The sequence below is a fragment of the Bos mutus genome, chromosome 11 (genome assembly GCF_027580195.1).
Source record: "Bos mutus isolate GX-2022 chromosome 11, NWIPB_WYAK_1.1, whole genome shotgun sequence".
Taxonomy (NCBI): Eukaryota; Metazoa; Chordata; class Mammalia; order Artiodactyla; family Bovidae; genus Bos; species Bos mutus.
Window position 1 is genome coordinate 77,783,320 of NC_091627.1, and position 18,474 is coordinate 77,801,793.

At 45.7% G+C, this 18,474-nt stretch overlaps 2 protein-coding genes across 5 annotated transcripts in view; one reads left to right on the forward strand and one right to left on the reverse strand.

The window, feature by feature from the left end:
* The window catches only part of ATP6V1E2 (ATPase H+ transporting V1 subunit E2), a 28,706-nt gene extending 22,504 nt beyond the window's left edge, over positions 1-6,202 (forward strand). For 3 of the 4 annotated variants that reach the window (XM_070379633.1, XM_070379635.1, XM_070379634.1), the window contains one exon: positions 1,794-6,202. In XM_070379633.1, coding sequence (XP_070235734.1) covers positions 1,896-2,576 — 681 coding nt within the window. In that variant the 5' untranslated portion in view covers positions 1,794-1,895 and the 3' untranslated portion in view covers positions 2,577-6,202. The remainder of the gene's footprint in view (positions 1-1,793) is intronic. The other variant, XM_070379636.1, reaches the window with a different exon arrangement.
* Positions 6,203-6,581: 379 nt separating this feature from the next.
* Positions 6,582-18,474, reverse strand: part of TMEM247 (transmembrane protein 247) — a 33,535-nt gene continuing 21,642 nt past the window's right edge. The window contains exons 4-5 of the mRNA XM_070380200.1: positions 6,733-6,796; positions 6,582-6,680 (exon numbers count right to left, since the gene is read on the reverse strand). Coding sequence (XP_070236301.1) covers positions 6,582-6,680; positions 6,733-6,796 — 163 coding nt within the window. The remainder of the gene's footprint in view (positions 6,681-6,732; positions 6,797-18,474) is intronic.

Here is an 18,474-nt window from a genome sequence, read left to right on the forward strand (position 1 = left end):
ATGTTTCACCGATTTGTTTTAGAGACATGATTTGGTTGGTTTTTCAGTTTTGCTTGTGAATCTGGATGTCCATTGCCTTCCTCAGATTTGAGGAGTTTGGAGTCATTATTTCTTCAAATAAGCTTTCTGCTCCTTTCTTTCTTTCTCCTCACCTTCTGGGACTTCCATAGTGCATATATTAATCCATTTGATGGTGTTCCATATGTCCCTAGACTTTCTGCACTTAAAAAAAATTTTGCTTCTCCAATAATGGATACTTTCAAATGGCCTATCTTTGAGTTTGCTGATTATTTCTTCTCCATAATCAAGTCTGTTGTTGAACACCTCTAGTGAATTTTTCAATTCAGCTATTATATTCTTTAGCTTCAAATTTTCTGTTAGGTTCTTTTTAATATTTTCTGCCTCTTTATTGCTAGTCTTATTTTTTCATATGTCATTTTAAAAATTTCCTATATCATTTGCCTGGGCTCATTAAGCATCCCAGAGAGTCTTTTTTTGTTTCTTTTCCATTATGGTTTATTACAGAATATTGAATATAGTTACCTATGCTATACCATAGGACCTTGCTGTTTAACCATGCTATATATAATAGTTTGCATCTGCTAGTCCCACACTCCCAGTCCAGCCCTCCCCTGCATCCCATCCACCTTAGCAGCCACAAGTCTGTTCTCTATGTCTGTGAGTTTGTTTCTTTTTTGTAGATAAGTTCGTTTGTGTCATATTTTAGATTCCACAGATAAGTTATATATATATGTCTTTCTCTTTCTGACTTACTTTGCTTAGCATGATAATCTCTAAGTCCATCCATATAGCTGCAGATGGCATTATTTCATTCTTTTTTATGACTAAGATTCCATTGTATATATGTGTGTGTGAATATATATATACCACATCTTTTTTCCATGCATCTGTTCTTGGACATTTAGATTGTTTCCGTGTCTTGGCTTTTGTGAATAATGCTGAAATGAACTTAGAGGTGCAGGTATCTTTTCACATTATAGTTTTGTCTGGATGTGTGCCCAGGAGTGGGATTGCTGGATCATCTGGCAACTCTAGTTTTTGGAAGAACCTTCATACTGTTCTCCATAGTGACTGCACCAATTTACAGTCCCACCAACAGTGTAGGAGGGCCCAGAGAGACTTAAAGATATGGATTCCCACGCAGACCCTACTGGCAGAGCTTCTAATTCAGTATTCTGGAGTGGGGCCTAGAAAGCTGTATTCCTGAAAGGCCCACAGGTGATTTATACGTACATCTAGGTTTGGAAACCACTTCCAGTTAAAGGATTAGCGTCAACCTCTCCCACCTCCAGTTCTCTCCAGGGTGCCACTATCTGTCCATGAGTATTGTGTCTCTTTGTATCATTTGAGGCACTAAAGACCTTTCTTTTTCTAGGCAACCTTCCTGGATTGAATCCTGTTTAACCACAAGTTTCTTATGACTCCCTCAGCCCTCTCCAACCTGAAATGTGCCTACACTTTCCATTTTTGTATTAATTTGACCTTTCCATTCTCTCCACTTGTTATCTATGATTGAGCCATTGCTGGCTGGAAATCTTTTGTCTTGATTGTCTCATATTATTTGATGACAAAAAGGTGATGAGTGTAGTAAAAATGAAACTCTGGGAACCCAAGTTTGAGTCTGATTCTACTAGGGTATGACCTTGGACAAGTTGCTTTCCCTCTCTGGGCTTCAGTTTCCTCATCTGTGACATGAGTCATGAATAAATGGTCTCTGTGATCCTTCCCTTTGGACCCTAACTCTATCCTTCCTCCCCTCATACACTCCACAGCTCAGAAAGTGGAGCTCCAGAAACACACCTGAAATTCTGCCCTAAGTCAGAGGAACCAGAGGTCCACCAGTTCTTCCTCTACCTCCCTTTCCAGGAGCAGCCATGGCCCTGAGTGATGTCGATGTGCAAAAGCAGATTAAGCACATGATGGCTTTCATTGAGCAGGAAGCCAATGAGAAGGCAGAAGAAATAGATGCCAAGGCTGAGGAAGAGTTCAACATTGAGAAAGGACGCCTTGTGCAAACCCAGCGACTGAAGATCATGGAGTATTATGAGAAGAAAGAGAAGCAGATAGAGCAGCAGAAGAAAATCCAGATGTCTACCTTGAGGAATCAGGCAAGGCTGAAAGTCCTGAGAGCCCGAAACGACCTCATCTCAGAGTTGCTGAATGATGCAAAGCTGAGACTCAGCCGGATTGTGACAGACCCAGAATTTTACCAGGGGCTGCTGGATAAACTAGTGCTCCAGGGTCTGCTCCGACTGCTGGAGCCTGTGGTGATTGTACGCTGCAGGCCACAGGACCACTTCCTGGTGGAGGCTGCAGTGCAAAGAGCCATCCCCCAGTACACCGCAGTCTCCCACAGATGTGTGGAAGTTCAAGTTGACAAAGAGGTGCAACTGGCTACAGACACAACTGGAGGTGTGGAGGTCTACAGTAGTGATCAGAGAATAATGGTTTCTAATACTCTGGAAAGTCGCCTGGATCTCTTATCCCAGCAAAAGATGCCAGAAATACGAAAGGCCTTGTTTGGAGCCAATGCCAACAGGAAGTTTTTTGTATAAGCCTCTGGAAAGTGAAGCTCCTGTTGAACTTCTAAGCCGTAAAAGCATAACCTATTAGGGCAAAGCAAACTGGTAATATCTCCTCCTCTGTTTTGCCCTGGGATTAGTCTATCTTTATGAAATACTCTCTGACTAGCTAAAGGCATTATACTTTGGAATAAAGCCTGACTTAATGCTTATAAATCTAATTCCATTTTATCTATACATTCTAGAGCTCCTGGTCAATTCTACAGTCTGGGCTGAAAGAAATAGAGACATCTGCTCGTTAGCTCATCTTTCAGCTGAGATGTGAATGGTAATCTTGATGTATGCGTCTGAGTGTCCTAAATTTCTTTAATACGCATTTGAAGTGTGTTTTTCTTTTTTTGTTTCAGCTTCTTGTTCTTATTTTACTTAATAAGGTTTAGACCTCTTTTTCAAGGAGGGCCTGGCAACCTACTCCAATATTCCTGACTGGAGAATCCCATGGACAGAGGAGCTTTGTGGGCTACCGTCCATAAGGTCGCAGAGAGGGGGACACGACTGAAGCGACTTAGCATGCACGCCCACACAGAACTCTTTTTCTTGTGTAGAGGGTCAACTTCATGGGCGTATGATGAGTGCAGTCACACAGAGCTCCATGCTCAGAACTGCCCAGCAGTTGGGGTCTACGACAGAGGATGAGATGGTTGGATGGCATCACTGACTCGATAGACATGAGTCTGAGTGAGCTCCAGGAGTTGGTGATGGACAGGGAATCCTGGCGTGCTGCAGTCCATGGTGTCGCAAAGGGTCAGAGACGACTGAGTGACTGAACTGAACTGAACTGAGGTCTAATGCTCGGTAGCTAACCGTCTTGAAGTTCTTACTTTTATCTTTGAATGTGTGCTTTATAAGTGAAGTCCAGTAGGACTTCAGTGCATGTGCCAGGGGCTTGGGCCCTGGCTCATGTGTGCAAGTACTAACTCTTAAAGTCTACTCATCTCTCTGGGATGGGTTCTTGAGCACCCACTTCTCAGCTCCCTGGTACTCCAAGATCCTGCCTTCCTCTCCCTCAACCAGTGAACACTAGTGCCCTCTGCCCCTGGTTAGGGCCCAGTGTGTGCAGGGAAGGTCTGTATCCTTCATAGAATCTTAGGGCTGGACATAATGGTGGCCCAGGTTGGCAGCTCCATGGCACATCCAGCAGGGAACTTGGTGAGCATGGGTTTCTTACCCACCAGATACTGAGCACATCTCAGTGTGGAGGTCATGACCCTGGGATTCACCTGCCTACTGTGAATTGGATCAGCTAGCCTATTGGAATGGGAGATGCGTGGCTTGACTTCCCTGACACTTGGCAGAACACACAGATTTGGGGACTGGTGGGAAGGAGGGCATAACGTTTGTTAGGGTTGATCTCTGGGTCAGGAAGATCCCCTGCAGAAGGGCATGGCAACCCGCTCCAGTATTCTTGCCTGGACCACCTCCATGGACAGAGGAGCCTGGAGGGATCCATGGGGTCGCAAAAAGTCAGACAAGACTGAGCAACTAAGCATGCATGCACTACATGTTGTAGTTTCAGAAACAAATTTGCTTTTCTTAGAGTCAGTTCCTCTTTTCTGAGAAGGAGTCCATTTGGCCCAGCTCAGATCAGATGTCCATCTCCAGTCCAGTTGGTGTCTAGGGTCAATTCTATGAGAAAAGGGTGTCTTTGTTAGCTGGACAGACTCCTTAAAAGATGTCATCTTTGTGGGCCCTTTTGAATTGCAAACTCAGTCATTCATTGAAAATTTTCTGAATGCCAGGAATGAGCTAGGCCCTGTGCTGGCTGCTCGGCTGCAAAGACCATCTGGCCCTGTTCTTTCACTAGTTACGGACCCATTCACAGACGAGAACTTGGTGATGAAACAATGCAGAAGTGCTGTATACAGCATGCTGTAGAAATACAGTAGTAGGTGGAAGGAAAGGGCCACAGAAGGCTCTGGGGTGTTGGCAGTTGAACTGGGGAAAAACTTCAGGTAAAGGTGGGAGTCAGGGGTGGGGAGAGCATTTGGAAAGTCCCTGAGATGTGTAAAAGCAAGTTGTGTTTGAGGACCTGTGTGTAGTTCAGTGTGATGGAGTGTGGGAGTGACAGGAAGTGACATGGATGAGGCTGAAAAGATGGACAGAGCCTGATTACATGGTGCAGTGTGCCCTGCTCAGGAAGTAGATGAATGTGGGTAGGGGAGGCAGGGTGTAGGTGATGAGGGGTCACTGAAGGACTTTATTTTAAATATTTGACCAAGCTGCTTGGCATGCGGGGTCTTAGTTCCCTCACCAGGCATCGAACCCACGCCCCCTGCATTGGACGGGTCTTAACCACTGGTCCGCCAGGGAAATCCCAGAGAGCTGGACTTTCAAAAGATTCTTCTAGCACCGCAGTATGTGGAGGACAACATTGGAGAAAGGGAGAGACTGCAGGCAGGGGCCCTGTCAGAAACTGTTCATCAGCCCAGGTGAGAGATGACAAATAATCTCCCCATCTTTTTGGTGAGGTAGGTTAAATTTTTTGACACTACAGGCTGGAAGAGGTCAGAGTCAGTGACCTGTGTCCTACCCACTCTCAGCTCCCTTCCTTCCATCCCAATAAAACCTTACACTTGTCCAGGGCTTGAGACTTTCCATCACAGTTTCACACCATCTGACAAGTCCCATTGGACACCCCCCCCAGCCCACCCTCTTCTCTCCCAGCCATCATTCCTGGCCCAGCAAAGAAAGCATTCCCTTTCCAGCTGCCTGAGCCCCCTTCCTCCTCCCCTTCTGGGGACTCTAACCCCACTTCAAGCTCTATAACCCAGGAGTGTCTGATCCCCTGCCAACCCCAGTTCTGACCCTCTGAGTTGGCCTCAATCCATTATTGGGGCCCCAACGATCATCCATGTCCCCCAGATTGACATGAATTCATCTCCTCTGCAAATTCGTTGTAATGAAAGGTTTGGGGGAAAGTTGAGAGCTTTACAAAATTTCTCCCAGTTCTACTTCAATGTCTCTCTGTTTTCCAAAATGTCTCTTCCACAACTGCCTGATACTCTCTCTCTCTCCCCAGCTTCCTCCTCAGCCTCTCAACCTGTGTGTTCCAGTCTACACCGTCATAATGTCCCCTCCACAAAACAAAACCCAGTGGTGGACCAAGCCTGCCCTCCCAGCCCCTGATTTCCAGGAACCACAGCCCCGGTTGACGAGATCTTTCCCCTCATTGCCTTTATTTCCGGTCACCAGCTTTGTCTGCTTGGGCCACCATCTTTTTCAACACAGCTCTTTGTGGGCAGGAGTGTGTTTTCATCCTTGTGTGGTCCCTGCTGCCCTGTTGTTTTAGTGCTGACACTGAGGGTGCACGCTGTAGGGTCTGAACAGACATTTATGCTTGTTACAGTCTTCTGCCCTGGCCTGGTGCTGGTTTCTGGATGGCGGCTTCAAGCGTCTGTCTCCTCTTCAACAATGGATTGTGCCATAGAAAGGGATGCTTAGGTCAGGTGAGGGCCAGGCAAGGATGCCCACCCTGTAACACAGGATGGTGTTTGACAAGAGAATCCCTCTCTCCTGCTTCTGGCAGGGAAGGCTGCAGGTGCATGGAGTGTGAACTCAATCAGGACTCACTTCAGTCAGAGTTGGTTCCTCCTGGACAAATCTGGGTTTTATTGCGTCCCTTCCCTCCCTGGGAAACAAACGGGGGGAGGGGCTTGCTTTGGACCTGGGTGCGAAGGTAGGGGGCTGTGGATGAGCTAGGTCCACCACCATGAAGGGGCACCTTTCTGTAGCCCCCAGGCCTACCCTCGACCTGCGGGGCTCAGTTGCTGGTCAACATCCTATCCTTTCCGGCAGCTGTACTGCTGTCCAGATCTTTGCTTTAGAAATGTTTGCACTGGGCACTTTGTTCGATTAGTGTTAACCATCTTACCCTCAAGAAGGCGTGTTCCATGTATAAGTTCCTCAGTGCCTGTGAGCCAGAAGGAGCAAACTGTTACAACCGCAGGCAGGCACAGCCCTTCCTCACCGCTCTCCTCATTAACACTTCCTGCCGAGGTGCAAGGGAAGCTGTTTGCTGCTGACGCAGTCCCAGGCTGTGCTCCAGCCGAGGCTGTTCTGCAGGCTCACTCCCTTGCTCTGGGAGAACTGGGGGGAGCTGAACACCGGGTGGCCAGGCCCTGCCCCTCACCGAGGCCTGCTGCCCCAGGAAGGCCAGGATAACTTGGTGGATGGAGAGTGTGGATTTCAGCTGCCTGGAGAGCCGGAAATGGAGAGGGAGCTTTGCACACATGCTAGCATTTCGGAAAATTCTGCAGGGCTTCCTCTCTGTCTCTAGGGTTCCAGGAAACCCTGAAGGGATCAGCAGACCTATACTGGGCCAACACCAACCCCCACACGTCCAGGGAGCCAGTGCAGCCCTCACTGGACCCCCCAGGGAGGTGCTCAAGTCTTGCCGCCTTCCTCTCTTCTCTGCATCCTGTCCATACCCTCACGGCCCATTACTCTGACTTGATGCCTGTTCATTGACAACACTGTGCGTGCTCAGTCACTTTATTCATGTCTGACTCTGCGACCCTGTGGACTGTAGGCCATCAGGCTCCAATGTCCATGGGATTCTCTAGGCAAGAATACTGGAGTGGGTTGCTATGCCTTCCTCCAGGGGATCTTCCTGACCCAGGGATCAAACCCACATCTCTTACATCTCCTGCATTGGCAGGCGGGTTCTTTACCGCTAGTGCCACCTGAGAAGCCCATTGACAGCACTAGGAAGGACTGACTCTCTCCTGCCACCCCCACCTTCCCAAGCTCTCTCCCCTCCCCCCTTAAGCTCTATTCTAAAGCATGATAAACCCTCACTTTGTCACAGCACCCCAGCTTTCCTACACAACCTCACAGCTCACGTCGTGGGCTTTTCCTGCAGTATGGGACCCCTTTCACTATAAGGCCAGCTACTGCATTCTCATTGCAGATGCAGCAAAATGGATCCCCAGTTCAGAGAGAGTCTTGGCAGACCTTGGCCCAGCTCACCACCTACTCCTGTACACCCTTGGAGTGATGGAATTGAGCACATTTTTTTTTTGCTACTGGGAGATGAGCCCATAAAGGGTGATGTTTGACTCATCCTGGCTGCTACCAAGCCTGAGTGGATTCATGTGCCAAAGATTACACAAGATCTAGAACTTGAAGGGATCTCAAAAACCAAGTGTTCATTTGAATCTGAGGCTCAAAGGAAGTAAGAAAGTAGTCCTGGGTCATAGTCAGCTAATAAGACTCTTGGGACTACAAGCCAAAAACCTGATAAGACCACGTTGTTGTCATTCATCTTTATGAAAAACTTAGTGTATAGGAACTCTAAAACTTTGACTCCCAAGAGGACAAATATGTTAGCAAATACATGCCTATAGCTGGTTCCTTGGAGAATCCTACATTTCTCTTTCCCAGGGTGTCTGTCCTCAGAACACACAGGTCCAATGAAGGTCCAGGGAGAAGATGTACCAAGGATGGGGGTGAGGGTATAAGGGATGTGACTTGAGGGGGCCTAGGGTTAGACTGGGGCCCTGGGTGAGGTCAGGGCACTGGGGACATGTTACGGAGCAGAGTGGGTGGGAAGGTGGGCTTATCACACAGCACCTAGCCAGAATAGGTGCTCATGAACCTCTGTAAAAGAAAGAAGCGAGGGTGGGAGGGAGAAGACGAGCAAGTGGAAGCAAGCTGCACTGGGCTCAGTAGAAAGGAGGGAAGCAATAGGGAGCATGTGAAGATTCTCATCTTTTCTCCTTTGGAATTTGAGCTCTGAGTGTTCGCTCAGTTACATTCTAAGCAGCAGATCTCTTTTTCCTTCATTTATTCCACAAATATGTATTGGCTGGTTCCCGATGTCAGGCGCTCTGCCAGGCACCACATCCAGTTTAGTGAGCAGGGCAATTAAGCCCCAGGTTTTACAGAGGAACCTGCTGAGGTGGAGGGTGGGGCACAAGTGGGAGGGGTCAGGGCTGGGGGTGGTGGAGATGTGGCTACTGAGCAGGTAGACCACTGGTGACTTGGGCTGATCTAAGTACTATGGAGAAGTAAAGGTTTATGCTTGGGTAGGGAGCAGAGGGAAGCAGGAGGAGGCAGCCGTGCATCCAGCAGGGTGAGGGGAAGGGAAAGAATGGATGTTCTGAGCAGAAGGACCCACAGTATAAGGCACCAGGCAGAGACAGCTGTGTTGGGTTGAGGAGCAGAGAGGAGGTCAGTGGGGCTTCACTGAGTGAGTGAAGGTGAGAGAGAAGGGGCAGGGCCAGATCCCATGTGACACTTACAGAATCTGAATTTATTCTAAATACAATGGGAAGCCACTGAGGGTTTGCAAGTATGGAATGGACATTTCATTTTACCAACTTCCTGCTTCTCTGTTCCCCAGCACAGCACTTGTACCTCTTCTTTACTCAAAAGAAATCCCACAGACCCCATGGAAATAGCAAAGCAAGCACCCAGTTATCATCAGCTCAGACCAATGGGCAGGTCTCTTTATAGGCAAGATTTTTTTTTTCCCCCAAAGCCTCTTTGTAAATAGCACTTGGGGCGAGTTGCTTCCCTTTTCCTTACAGAAAGTATCATTACCTTCACATTTGTCTTCAGTAGCAGGAACTACTCCCATTCAGGTGTTCCATGCTTTTCGTTCCAGTTTTGGGACAAACGCTTAAATGTACTGTTTACAGAAATCACCCTATCCAAGCACTTCCGCCTCCCATTCTCCTGACTAGGGACCCTCCCCTGACACCAGGATTGGTAAATCTAGGCTTTCATTCCCCTCTTAACTTTTTGTGCCATTCCCTTGCCCATGGGCATCCTTTGGTTTTCTTTTAACTCTAGAGCACGTGCATCCTGCTGGACCACTTGAGTCATATGTCTGTCTGACTCCTCCTGCTTTCTAGAAGCTTTCCCTACTGGGCCCTGGACTTGTCACGCCCCTGGACTCAGCCCATTGGTTTGTTTCCTGTGTTGCGGAGTTTGAATTTATTTCTCCGGAGGAGTAATTGCCCCCTTGCCTGTGACATCCACATTTTCCTCACCTTGAGTCATAGGGGTCACCTGATCCCCAAAGGAGAGGGGACTGGGGACAGGGTGCTGGCTCTGGACCCATGACAATAGGAAGATCTGATCAGTGGGAACGGCACTGGGTATATCTTGAATGAATTAGTGAAGCCTGGCTCTGTGGAGTTGTGGCCTGGTCTCTGACTAATCCCTTGGTGCTCTGGATTGGGCTTACTCCTGCTCAGTCTGGCTGTGACCCTGGCAAGTCACATCTTCTGTTACATGAGGGACCAGGACCTGATTCCCTGGGGTTCCTCAGCCCCTCCAGTTCCCTACTGCTGGCTTGGCCCACTGTGGCTGAGACTTGACCTCTTCTAATCTCTCTCTCTCTCTTTGTTTTTTTTGATTGAAGTATAGTTGATTTACAATGTAGTTAGTTTCAGACATATAGTAGAGTGATTATATATATTTATTTATATATAAAAGAAAAAATATATATTTGTATATGTATTTTTCTTTTTCAGATTCTTTTCCATTATAGGCTGGTTATAAGATATTGAATGTAATTCCCAGTGCTATATAGAAGGTTCTTGCTGTTTATCTATTTTATGTACAGTTTGTGTATCTGCTAATCCCAAACTCATAATTTGTCCCCCCCTTCCCCACCTGTTTCCCATTTGGTAACATAAGTTTGTTTCCTATGTGTGTGAGTCTATTTCTGTTTTGTAAATAAGTTCATTTGTTATCTTTTTTTTTAGGTTCCACATATAAACGATATCATATGATATTTGTCTTTGTCTGGCTTACTTTACCTCAGTATGATAATCTCTAGGTTCATCCATGTTGCTGCAAGTGGAATTATTTCATTCTTTTTATGGCTGAGTAATATTCAATTGTATATGATATATATATATATATGCCACATCTTCTTTATCCATTCTTTTGTTGATGGACATTTAGGTTGCTTTCATGTCTTGGCTAATGTGAACAGTGCTGCTCTGAACACTGGGTATATGTATCTTTTTGAATTAGAGTTTTTGGTCTTCCATATATACGCCCAGCAGTGGGATTGCTAGATCGCATGGTAGCTCTATTTTTAGCCGAAGGAACCTCCATCCTGTTTTCCATAGTGGCTGCTCCAATTTACATTCCCACCAACAGTATGGGAGGGTTCCCCTTTCTCCATACCCGCTCCAGCGTTTGTTATTTGCAGACTTTTCAATGATGGCCATTTTGACCAGTGAGGGGGTGCCTCATTATAGTTTTGGTTTGCATGTCTCTAATTATTAGCTAATTATTATTATTATATTATATATTATTATTATATAATTATCTAATTATTATGTTGAGTATCCTTTACTGTGCCTGTTGGCAACCTGCATGTCCTGATGCTCTTTCCAGGCTTGCTTGTCTAGTGCCTATCTAGTTTGCAACTAACCTCTGACACATGCTGGCCTGTGGGGCCCCTGATCCTCCTCCTCTGGGGACTCTTGGTGAGACTGTACACCAGACGGTGTGGGGGAGGATAAACTACACATCTATTGGCCTCTCTCTCCATCCAAGACCAAGGCATGTTCCCAGGGAGCCTGTTTTCAGGGACATGGCTGGCTGTGTGTGTTGGGGGTGGAGGAGTTTGGAGTGTGAGGGGAAAGCCTTAGGCCTTAGACATTCCCACTCTGAAGACAGAGAGGAGAAGTAGGGCGTGCTCCATGCCCCCAGGCTCTTGCTCTCTGAAGAGAATCTACACTTAGATCTCAGAGTTGGGGGTCTTAATCATTGTTTTTATTCTCCAGGCAGCACCATCAGCCTGTGCATCAGGAAATTGGTGTGGTTTATAGGCCAGAGTTCTGGGGTTGTAGGCTCTGGTCCCAGGGTTGCCGTGCATTTACTAGCTTACTCCAAGTAACTCATTTGCCATCTTAATGCCTTAACTTTTCCATAGGTAAAATGAGAAAGAGCCTAGTCTCACTGGGGTGTTTGGCAATGAAGTGAGATAAAACAGAAAGCATTCTGGAAAGGTAATAAAGATTCCCGTGTGCTCTGTGCTAATTTTGATATGGAACCTTAACACAATAAAATATTGTGTTATAAATGTTTATAAAATAATAAAATAAAATATTAAAATAATAAAAATATTTTTATTAGTATAGAAGAAACAGAAGATATTATAGAAGTTCAAAAAAGTTTTAAAAATCACACATAATTTTACCATCCTGATAGTTATCTTTTGATATTGTTTTTTCTTTCAGATTTTACAACAGTATTTTCAAATAATTGTGTATAGTATGCCTACCATTTTGTACCTTGATTTTTGACATAATGGTGTCACTTGATCTCCATACCTTTCATTTTCAGTGCCTGCAAATTATTGCACCTAATGTGTTTTTAAATTCATTTAACTATTCGAAGAGTAATTGTCATGAACTACTTTGAAGTTTTCATTATATTAATAATAAATGATATCATAATTAAAACATGACTTTTTAGTGAAATCAATCTGTATATAACATTTTGTGTACTTGTTAAATTAATACATACATCCTGCATTACTTCATAACACATACACACTGCATTAAAAGATTCGAAATAGTATAGAGAGAGCTTAAATCACTGGTAATTGTACCACTGAGGGATACCACTGTGAGAATGTGGCTGTTTGTCTTTCCATTCTTTTGCTATTCATATATTGTGTGTGTGTACATCCGACTGGCCTGATGGTGTGTGTGTGCAGTATTCATACTGATTTCTTGCCAGTTATTACTGTGACAGGCAGTTAAGAGCATGAGGGTTAAAAGGCTGGACTCAAGCCTCAGATTTTGTGGGTTCAAATCCTGCCTTTGTCATTTATCTAGGTAAGCCCTTTGGGTAACTGCTAAGCCTCAATTTTCCCACTTTATTAGCTAGTCAGCCTTAGGCAGGTTCCTTCTCTAGGCCGCAGTTTTTAGAAGAGGGATTATAATGGTATCTGTCTCCTAAGGGTGTAAGTATCAATCCACAGAAAGCATTTAGCAGAACGTCTGGCACATAGGAAGTGCTCAGCAAATACTCCCTGTGGCCATTGTCTCACACATTTTCCCATGTCATGAAAGATTCTTGGAAATCATTTTAAACAACTGAACAATATTATATTGTTTTTTTATACTCTATTCACTTTCCTTATATGGTTGGTTAATTTCAATAACAAAGTGACTTTCATGTACCTAAACCTTTGCCCCAGTTTGAATTACTTCCTGAACAAGCACGCTAGAAATGGAATTAATAGGCCATATGAAGAATTTTAAAAGACCGTTTAACACATATGCCAAGTTGCTTTGACAGAAATGATTTTAAGGAGCCTTAAGCATAATTTTCAAACTGCAGCAGCAGTAAGTGCTATCTTGGACTTTTTTTTCTCTCTCCCCTCCTTTCTTTCTAGCCCAGCCCTTTAAATTGTAACATTTGCAGCCAAATCCTTCAGGATCCTACACTTTTGAGACAGTCCCTTGTTATGAAAGGGACCAGAGCCTGCGAGAGAGGGAGGGAGAGAGAACTGGTTTAAATGTCGCACGCCCAGATCGGTTTAGTAATTGTATCACAGTTGACAGATGCGGGAGCGGTCACGTGACCCGAGCATGACCTCATAGCTCCCGGCTCTCCCCACCCACTCTTTACGTCCACGGTTCGGCCTCCAGCACCCAGAGCGGACTCGGCGGCGGCAGCGGTGGCGGGAACTGGAGAGCCTTTCCATCACTCTTACTTGGCAAGCTGTCGAAAGACCTGGGGTTTGGAAACTCTCTTTGGTTCCCTGGGCGGACAAGGAGGACGCTAGGAAGCCCTGACTTCTGTAATCACTGGCCAGAGGGAAAATTGTACTGCGCGATTAGCAAGTATTTGCTGAGCGCAGCTGGGTACCCAGTTCTGGCTGCAGGCCAGGCTCCGTGCCAGTACGAATTTCATCTCGCTGAATTCTTTATATCAGCCTCTTACTGCTGAGAAGAGAGTCTTGGAGACACAGATGAGAAAACGAATGGCTTAGCTGGGGAGTGAGGACTCGCCCAAAGCAAGAGAAAACGAGGAATCAGTGGGTGCCGCACGTGTACAAGAGGTGTTAGACCGCGGTCAGCGAGTCTGGGGAGGGCAGGTGGGGGCACTGCCCACCTGAAAGCTTCTGGAAGAAAGGAACGGTGACGCGGGATACAAACAAGTCGAAGAGATCTCATACTGACCGGACAGGCCATCTGTAGTAGAGAGAATGGATTTGGGAGGAAAGCTGAAAATAAAACAAGCGAGAGAATAAAGAAGACGGAGGAAAGTGTTGATAGGCTGAAGCGGGAGCGCCTCGGCCGAGTTTTCACCAGTCAGAGGCCCCACCCCCAGCCCAGCACTTTAAGGGTGCCCCCAGGTCCCTGGAGACTTAGGAAATCCTTAAAGGTGCTGATTTTGCATTCACTGAAGGCCATCCCCTTGCAGACAAGAGCTAAGCTCTGTGACCCTAGTGCTCTAAACGTTTTTCTTGTGGACTCCATTTTTTTTCCGGAAAATCTGTGTACCCCTTTGCACATTTTTAGGAGCAAATGTTCAAAATTTTTTCCATAGTTTAAATAGTTACATAGGGTGTACTTTCTGGTGTATGCAAATATTGACATTTAAAGATAAAACTGTTACAGTACTCTGAAAAATGTTTCTAAATGAAATAGTATAGTGATTGGATACCCAGCATAATCCTTTTAAAAAATACATGAAATTCTCCCTTGACAGTTGGAAAAATTTCATCTCTTTTTTCTCCTTGAATTTATGTTTCCTTCTACTTCCCCAACAGAATTTTATCCTAATACATTTTTATGATTGAATATCTTTTATTCACCCAATCATACTTCTCTCCAACAAAGCTATGTATATAAAAATGAATTTATTTAAAAATGTTCTTGTGACCATAGATTCTAAATATTACAGAATATTTTGTCTGGACTTGTACCATGACAACTAATCACAATTAATCAAAAAATGCTATTAGAAAATTTAATAGCTACTTCAGTTCAGTTCAATTCAGTCTCTCAGTCGTGTCCGACTCTTTGCCACCCCATGAATTGCAGCACACCAGGCCTCCCTGTCCATCACCAACTCCCGGAGTTTACTCAGACTCATGTCCATGCCATCCAGCCATCTCGTCCTCTGTCATCCCCTTCTCCTCCTGCCCCTAATCCCTCCCAGCATCAGGGTCTTTTCCAATGAGTCAACTCTTTGCATCAGGTGGCCAAAGTATTGGAGTTTCAACTTTAGCATCAGTCCTTCCAATGAACACCCAGGACTGATCTCCTTTAGGATGGACTGGTTGGCTCTCTTTCAGTCCAAGGGACTCTCAAGAGTTTTCTCCAACACCACAGTTCAAAAGCATCAATTCTTTGGCGCTCAGCTTTCTTCACAGTCCAACTCTCACATCCATACATGACCACAGGAAAAACCATAGCCTTGACTAGACGGAACTTTGTTGGCAAAGTAATGTCTCTGCTTTTGAATATGCTATCTAGGTTGGTCATAACTTTCCTTCCAAGGAGTAAGTGTCTTTTAATTTCATGGCTGCAATCACCATCTTCAGTGATTTTGGAGCCCCCCAAAATAAAGTCAGCCACTGTTTCCCCATCTATTTCCCATGAAGTGATGGGACCAGATGTCATGGTCTTAGTTTTCTGAATGCTGAGCTTTAAGCCAACTTTTTCACTCTCCTCTTTCACTTTCATCAAGAGGCTTTTTAGTTCCTCTTCCCTTTCTGCCATAAGAGTGGTGTCATCTGCATATCTGAGGTTATTGATATTTCTCCTGGCAATCTTGATTCCAGCTTGTCCTTCATCCATCCCAGCGTTTCTCATGATGTAGTCTGCATAGAAGTTAAATACGCAGGGTGACAATATACAGCCTTGATGTACTCCTTTTCCTATTTGGAACTAGTCTGTTGTTCCATGTCCAGTCCTAATTGTCGCTTTTTGACCTGCATATAGGTTTCTCAAGAGGCAGGTCAGGTGGTCTGGTATTCCCATCTCTTCAAGAATTTTCCACAGTTTATTGTGATCCACACAGTCAAAGGCTTTGGGATAGTCAATAAAGCAGAAATAGATGTTTTTTTCTGGAGCTCTCTTGCTTTTTCGGTGGTCCAGTGGATGTTGGCAATTTGATTTCTGGTTCCTCTGCCTTTTCTAAAACCAGCTTGAACATCTGGAAGTTCACAGTTCACGTATTTCTGAATCCTGGCTTGGAGAGTTTTGAGCATTACTTTACTAGCGTGGGAGAAGGCAATGGCACCCACTCCAGTACTCTTGCCTGGGAAATCCCATGGATGGAGGAGCCTGGTAGGCTGCAGTCCATGGGGTTGCTAAGAGTTGGACACGACTGAGCAACTTCACTTTCACTTTTCACTTTCATGCATTGGAGAAGGAAATGGCAACCCACTCCAGTGTTCTTGCCTGGAGAATCCCAGGGACTTCGGAGCCTGGTGGGCTGCCGTCTATGGGGTCGCACAGAGTCGGACATGACTGATGTGACTTAGCAGCAGCAGCAGAGATGAATGCAGTTGTGCGGTAGTTTCAGCATTCTTTGGTGGTGGCCGAGAGGAGCTACCCCATGTCCAAGGAGCGGCGGCTACGCGGGCACAGGAGGGCCAAGAAGAGCTACTCCACATTCAAGGTCAGGAGGGGTGGCCATGAGGAGATACCCCTCATCCAAGGTAAGGAGCAGCAGCTGTGCTTTGTTGGAGCAGCCGTGAAGAGATACCCCACGTCCAAGGTAAGAGAAACCCAAGTAAGACGGTAGGTGTTGCAAGAGGGCATCAGAGGGCAGCCACACTGAAACCGTAATCACAGAAAATTAGTCAATATGATCACACGGACCACAGCATTATCTGACTCAATGAAACTAAGCCATGCTGTGCGGGGACCCCCAAGATGGGCGGGTCATGGTGGAGAGGTCTGACAGAATGTGGTCCACTGGAGAAGGGAATAGCAAACCACTTCAGTATTCTTGCCTTGAGAACCCCATGAACAGTGTGAAAAGGCAAAATGATAGGATACTGAAAGAGGAACTCCCCAGGTCAGTAGGTGCCCAATATGCTATGAGTGATCAGTGGAGAAATAACTCCAGAAAGAATGAAGGGATGGAGCCAAAGCAAAAACAATAGCCAGTTGTGGATGTGACTGGTGATAGAAGCAAGGTCCGATGCTGTAAAGAGCACTATTGCATAGGAACCTGGAATGTCAGGTCCATGAATCAAGGCAGATTAGAAGTGGTCAAACAGGAGATGGATGACAAGAGTGAACATTGACATTCAAGGAATCAGTGAACTAAAATGGACTGGAATGGGTGAGTTTAATTCAGATGACCATTATATCCACTACTGTGGGCAGGAATCCCTTAGAAGAAAAGGAGTGGCCATCATGGTCAACAAGAGAGTCCAAAATGCAGTACTTGGATGCAATCTCAAAAACGACAGAATGATCTCTGTTTGTTTCCAAGGCAAACCATTCAATATCCTAGTAATAGCTGCTTAAGGAAGCATAAAAAATAAAGCTTAATTGAAAATGTATCTCTTAATGAGGATGAAGTGCTTTTTTCCCCACCCAATTAGATCATATATCCATAGATGAATATTACTCATTGCCAGGAGGGGTCAAGTTTCAGTATTATTTCTACTTTAAAAAATAGATGCAAGAGCTGAGCTCAGAAACCTTTTCACTTACATAAATACTAACGAATGTAAGGAGTTTTGCTATAGCAGTGTCACTCAGTTTTATAAACTCTTTTTGAGTTATATGTCAAAAATCATATGGGTAATCATTAAAAACCTATCAGTTGACAGACAGCTAGAATAGATTCTCCTTCACTTTGAATGAAAGCAGAGAACTGGAAGCTAGTTGATTTGCCCAGTCATTTAGCCACCATTCTTCTCCACATGGATGCAGGAATTGAGACTCCTGCTTCATTGTGCCATACATGTTCCTTCAAGCCAGTGCACCGTGGGAAGATTCGGGATGGGTAAGAAGCATGCTGGTCTTTGGGGAAGTGGGAGAAGGGTGACGGTGTAAGGGAAGCAGGAGGGAGAACCAGCCGCCTCCCTCACATGTGTACTCAGATGAGACAGCTGTTTAACACAGTGCTTGTGAAAGGTGAGGACTTGTCACGTGAGGCTCTTAAAATGGCCCATGCCAAAATGCCCCAGGGAGGTTCTTTGTGTATGCCCAGGAGCACCAGTACCTTAGTTTTTGCTGGTCCATCATTGGAAAAGACCCTAATGCTGGGAAGGATTAGGGGCAGGAGGAGAAGGGGACAACAGAGGATGAGATGGTTGGATGGCATCACCGACTCGATGGACATGCGTTTGGGTGAACTCTGGGAGCTGGTGATAGACAGGGAGGCCTGGCATACTGCAACTGGGGGTCACAAAGGGTCGGACACGACTGAATGAACTGAACTGAAGTGATTACTGGATGGATGAGCAAAGAAAGGGAAGGTGATGGGATGAGGGGTCCCTGCAGGGTCTGAAGGTCTCTTTGTAGGAGGAAAGATGCTCTGGGCATAGGAGACATCCCCGAGGGGTGAACACCTCTCTGTAGTGTCTTTCTGAGGAAGGGACAGGAGCAATAATAACCTGAGTCCAGGCGCACTGGCTACTGTGTGTTTCTGATCCAGACTCTTTTCTTAGAGCTTTCCTTCTCCTTTTGGTTCAATCTACCTTGAGCTCTTGAAAGACCTTCCTTCTCATTCTTCCATGAAGGACCTCTGCGGGAGGAGCGAAGGTGTCCCCACAGACCAGTCAGAGCAGAGAGAAGCTTAGCAGGGCCAAAAAGAGGCTCAAGATGCTGCAGTCCCCATCTGACCCTGACAGAGGGCTGGCTGCTATGCTGGCTCTCTCCTCTCCATCCCAGGGCATGCTCATTCCTGGCTGGCC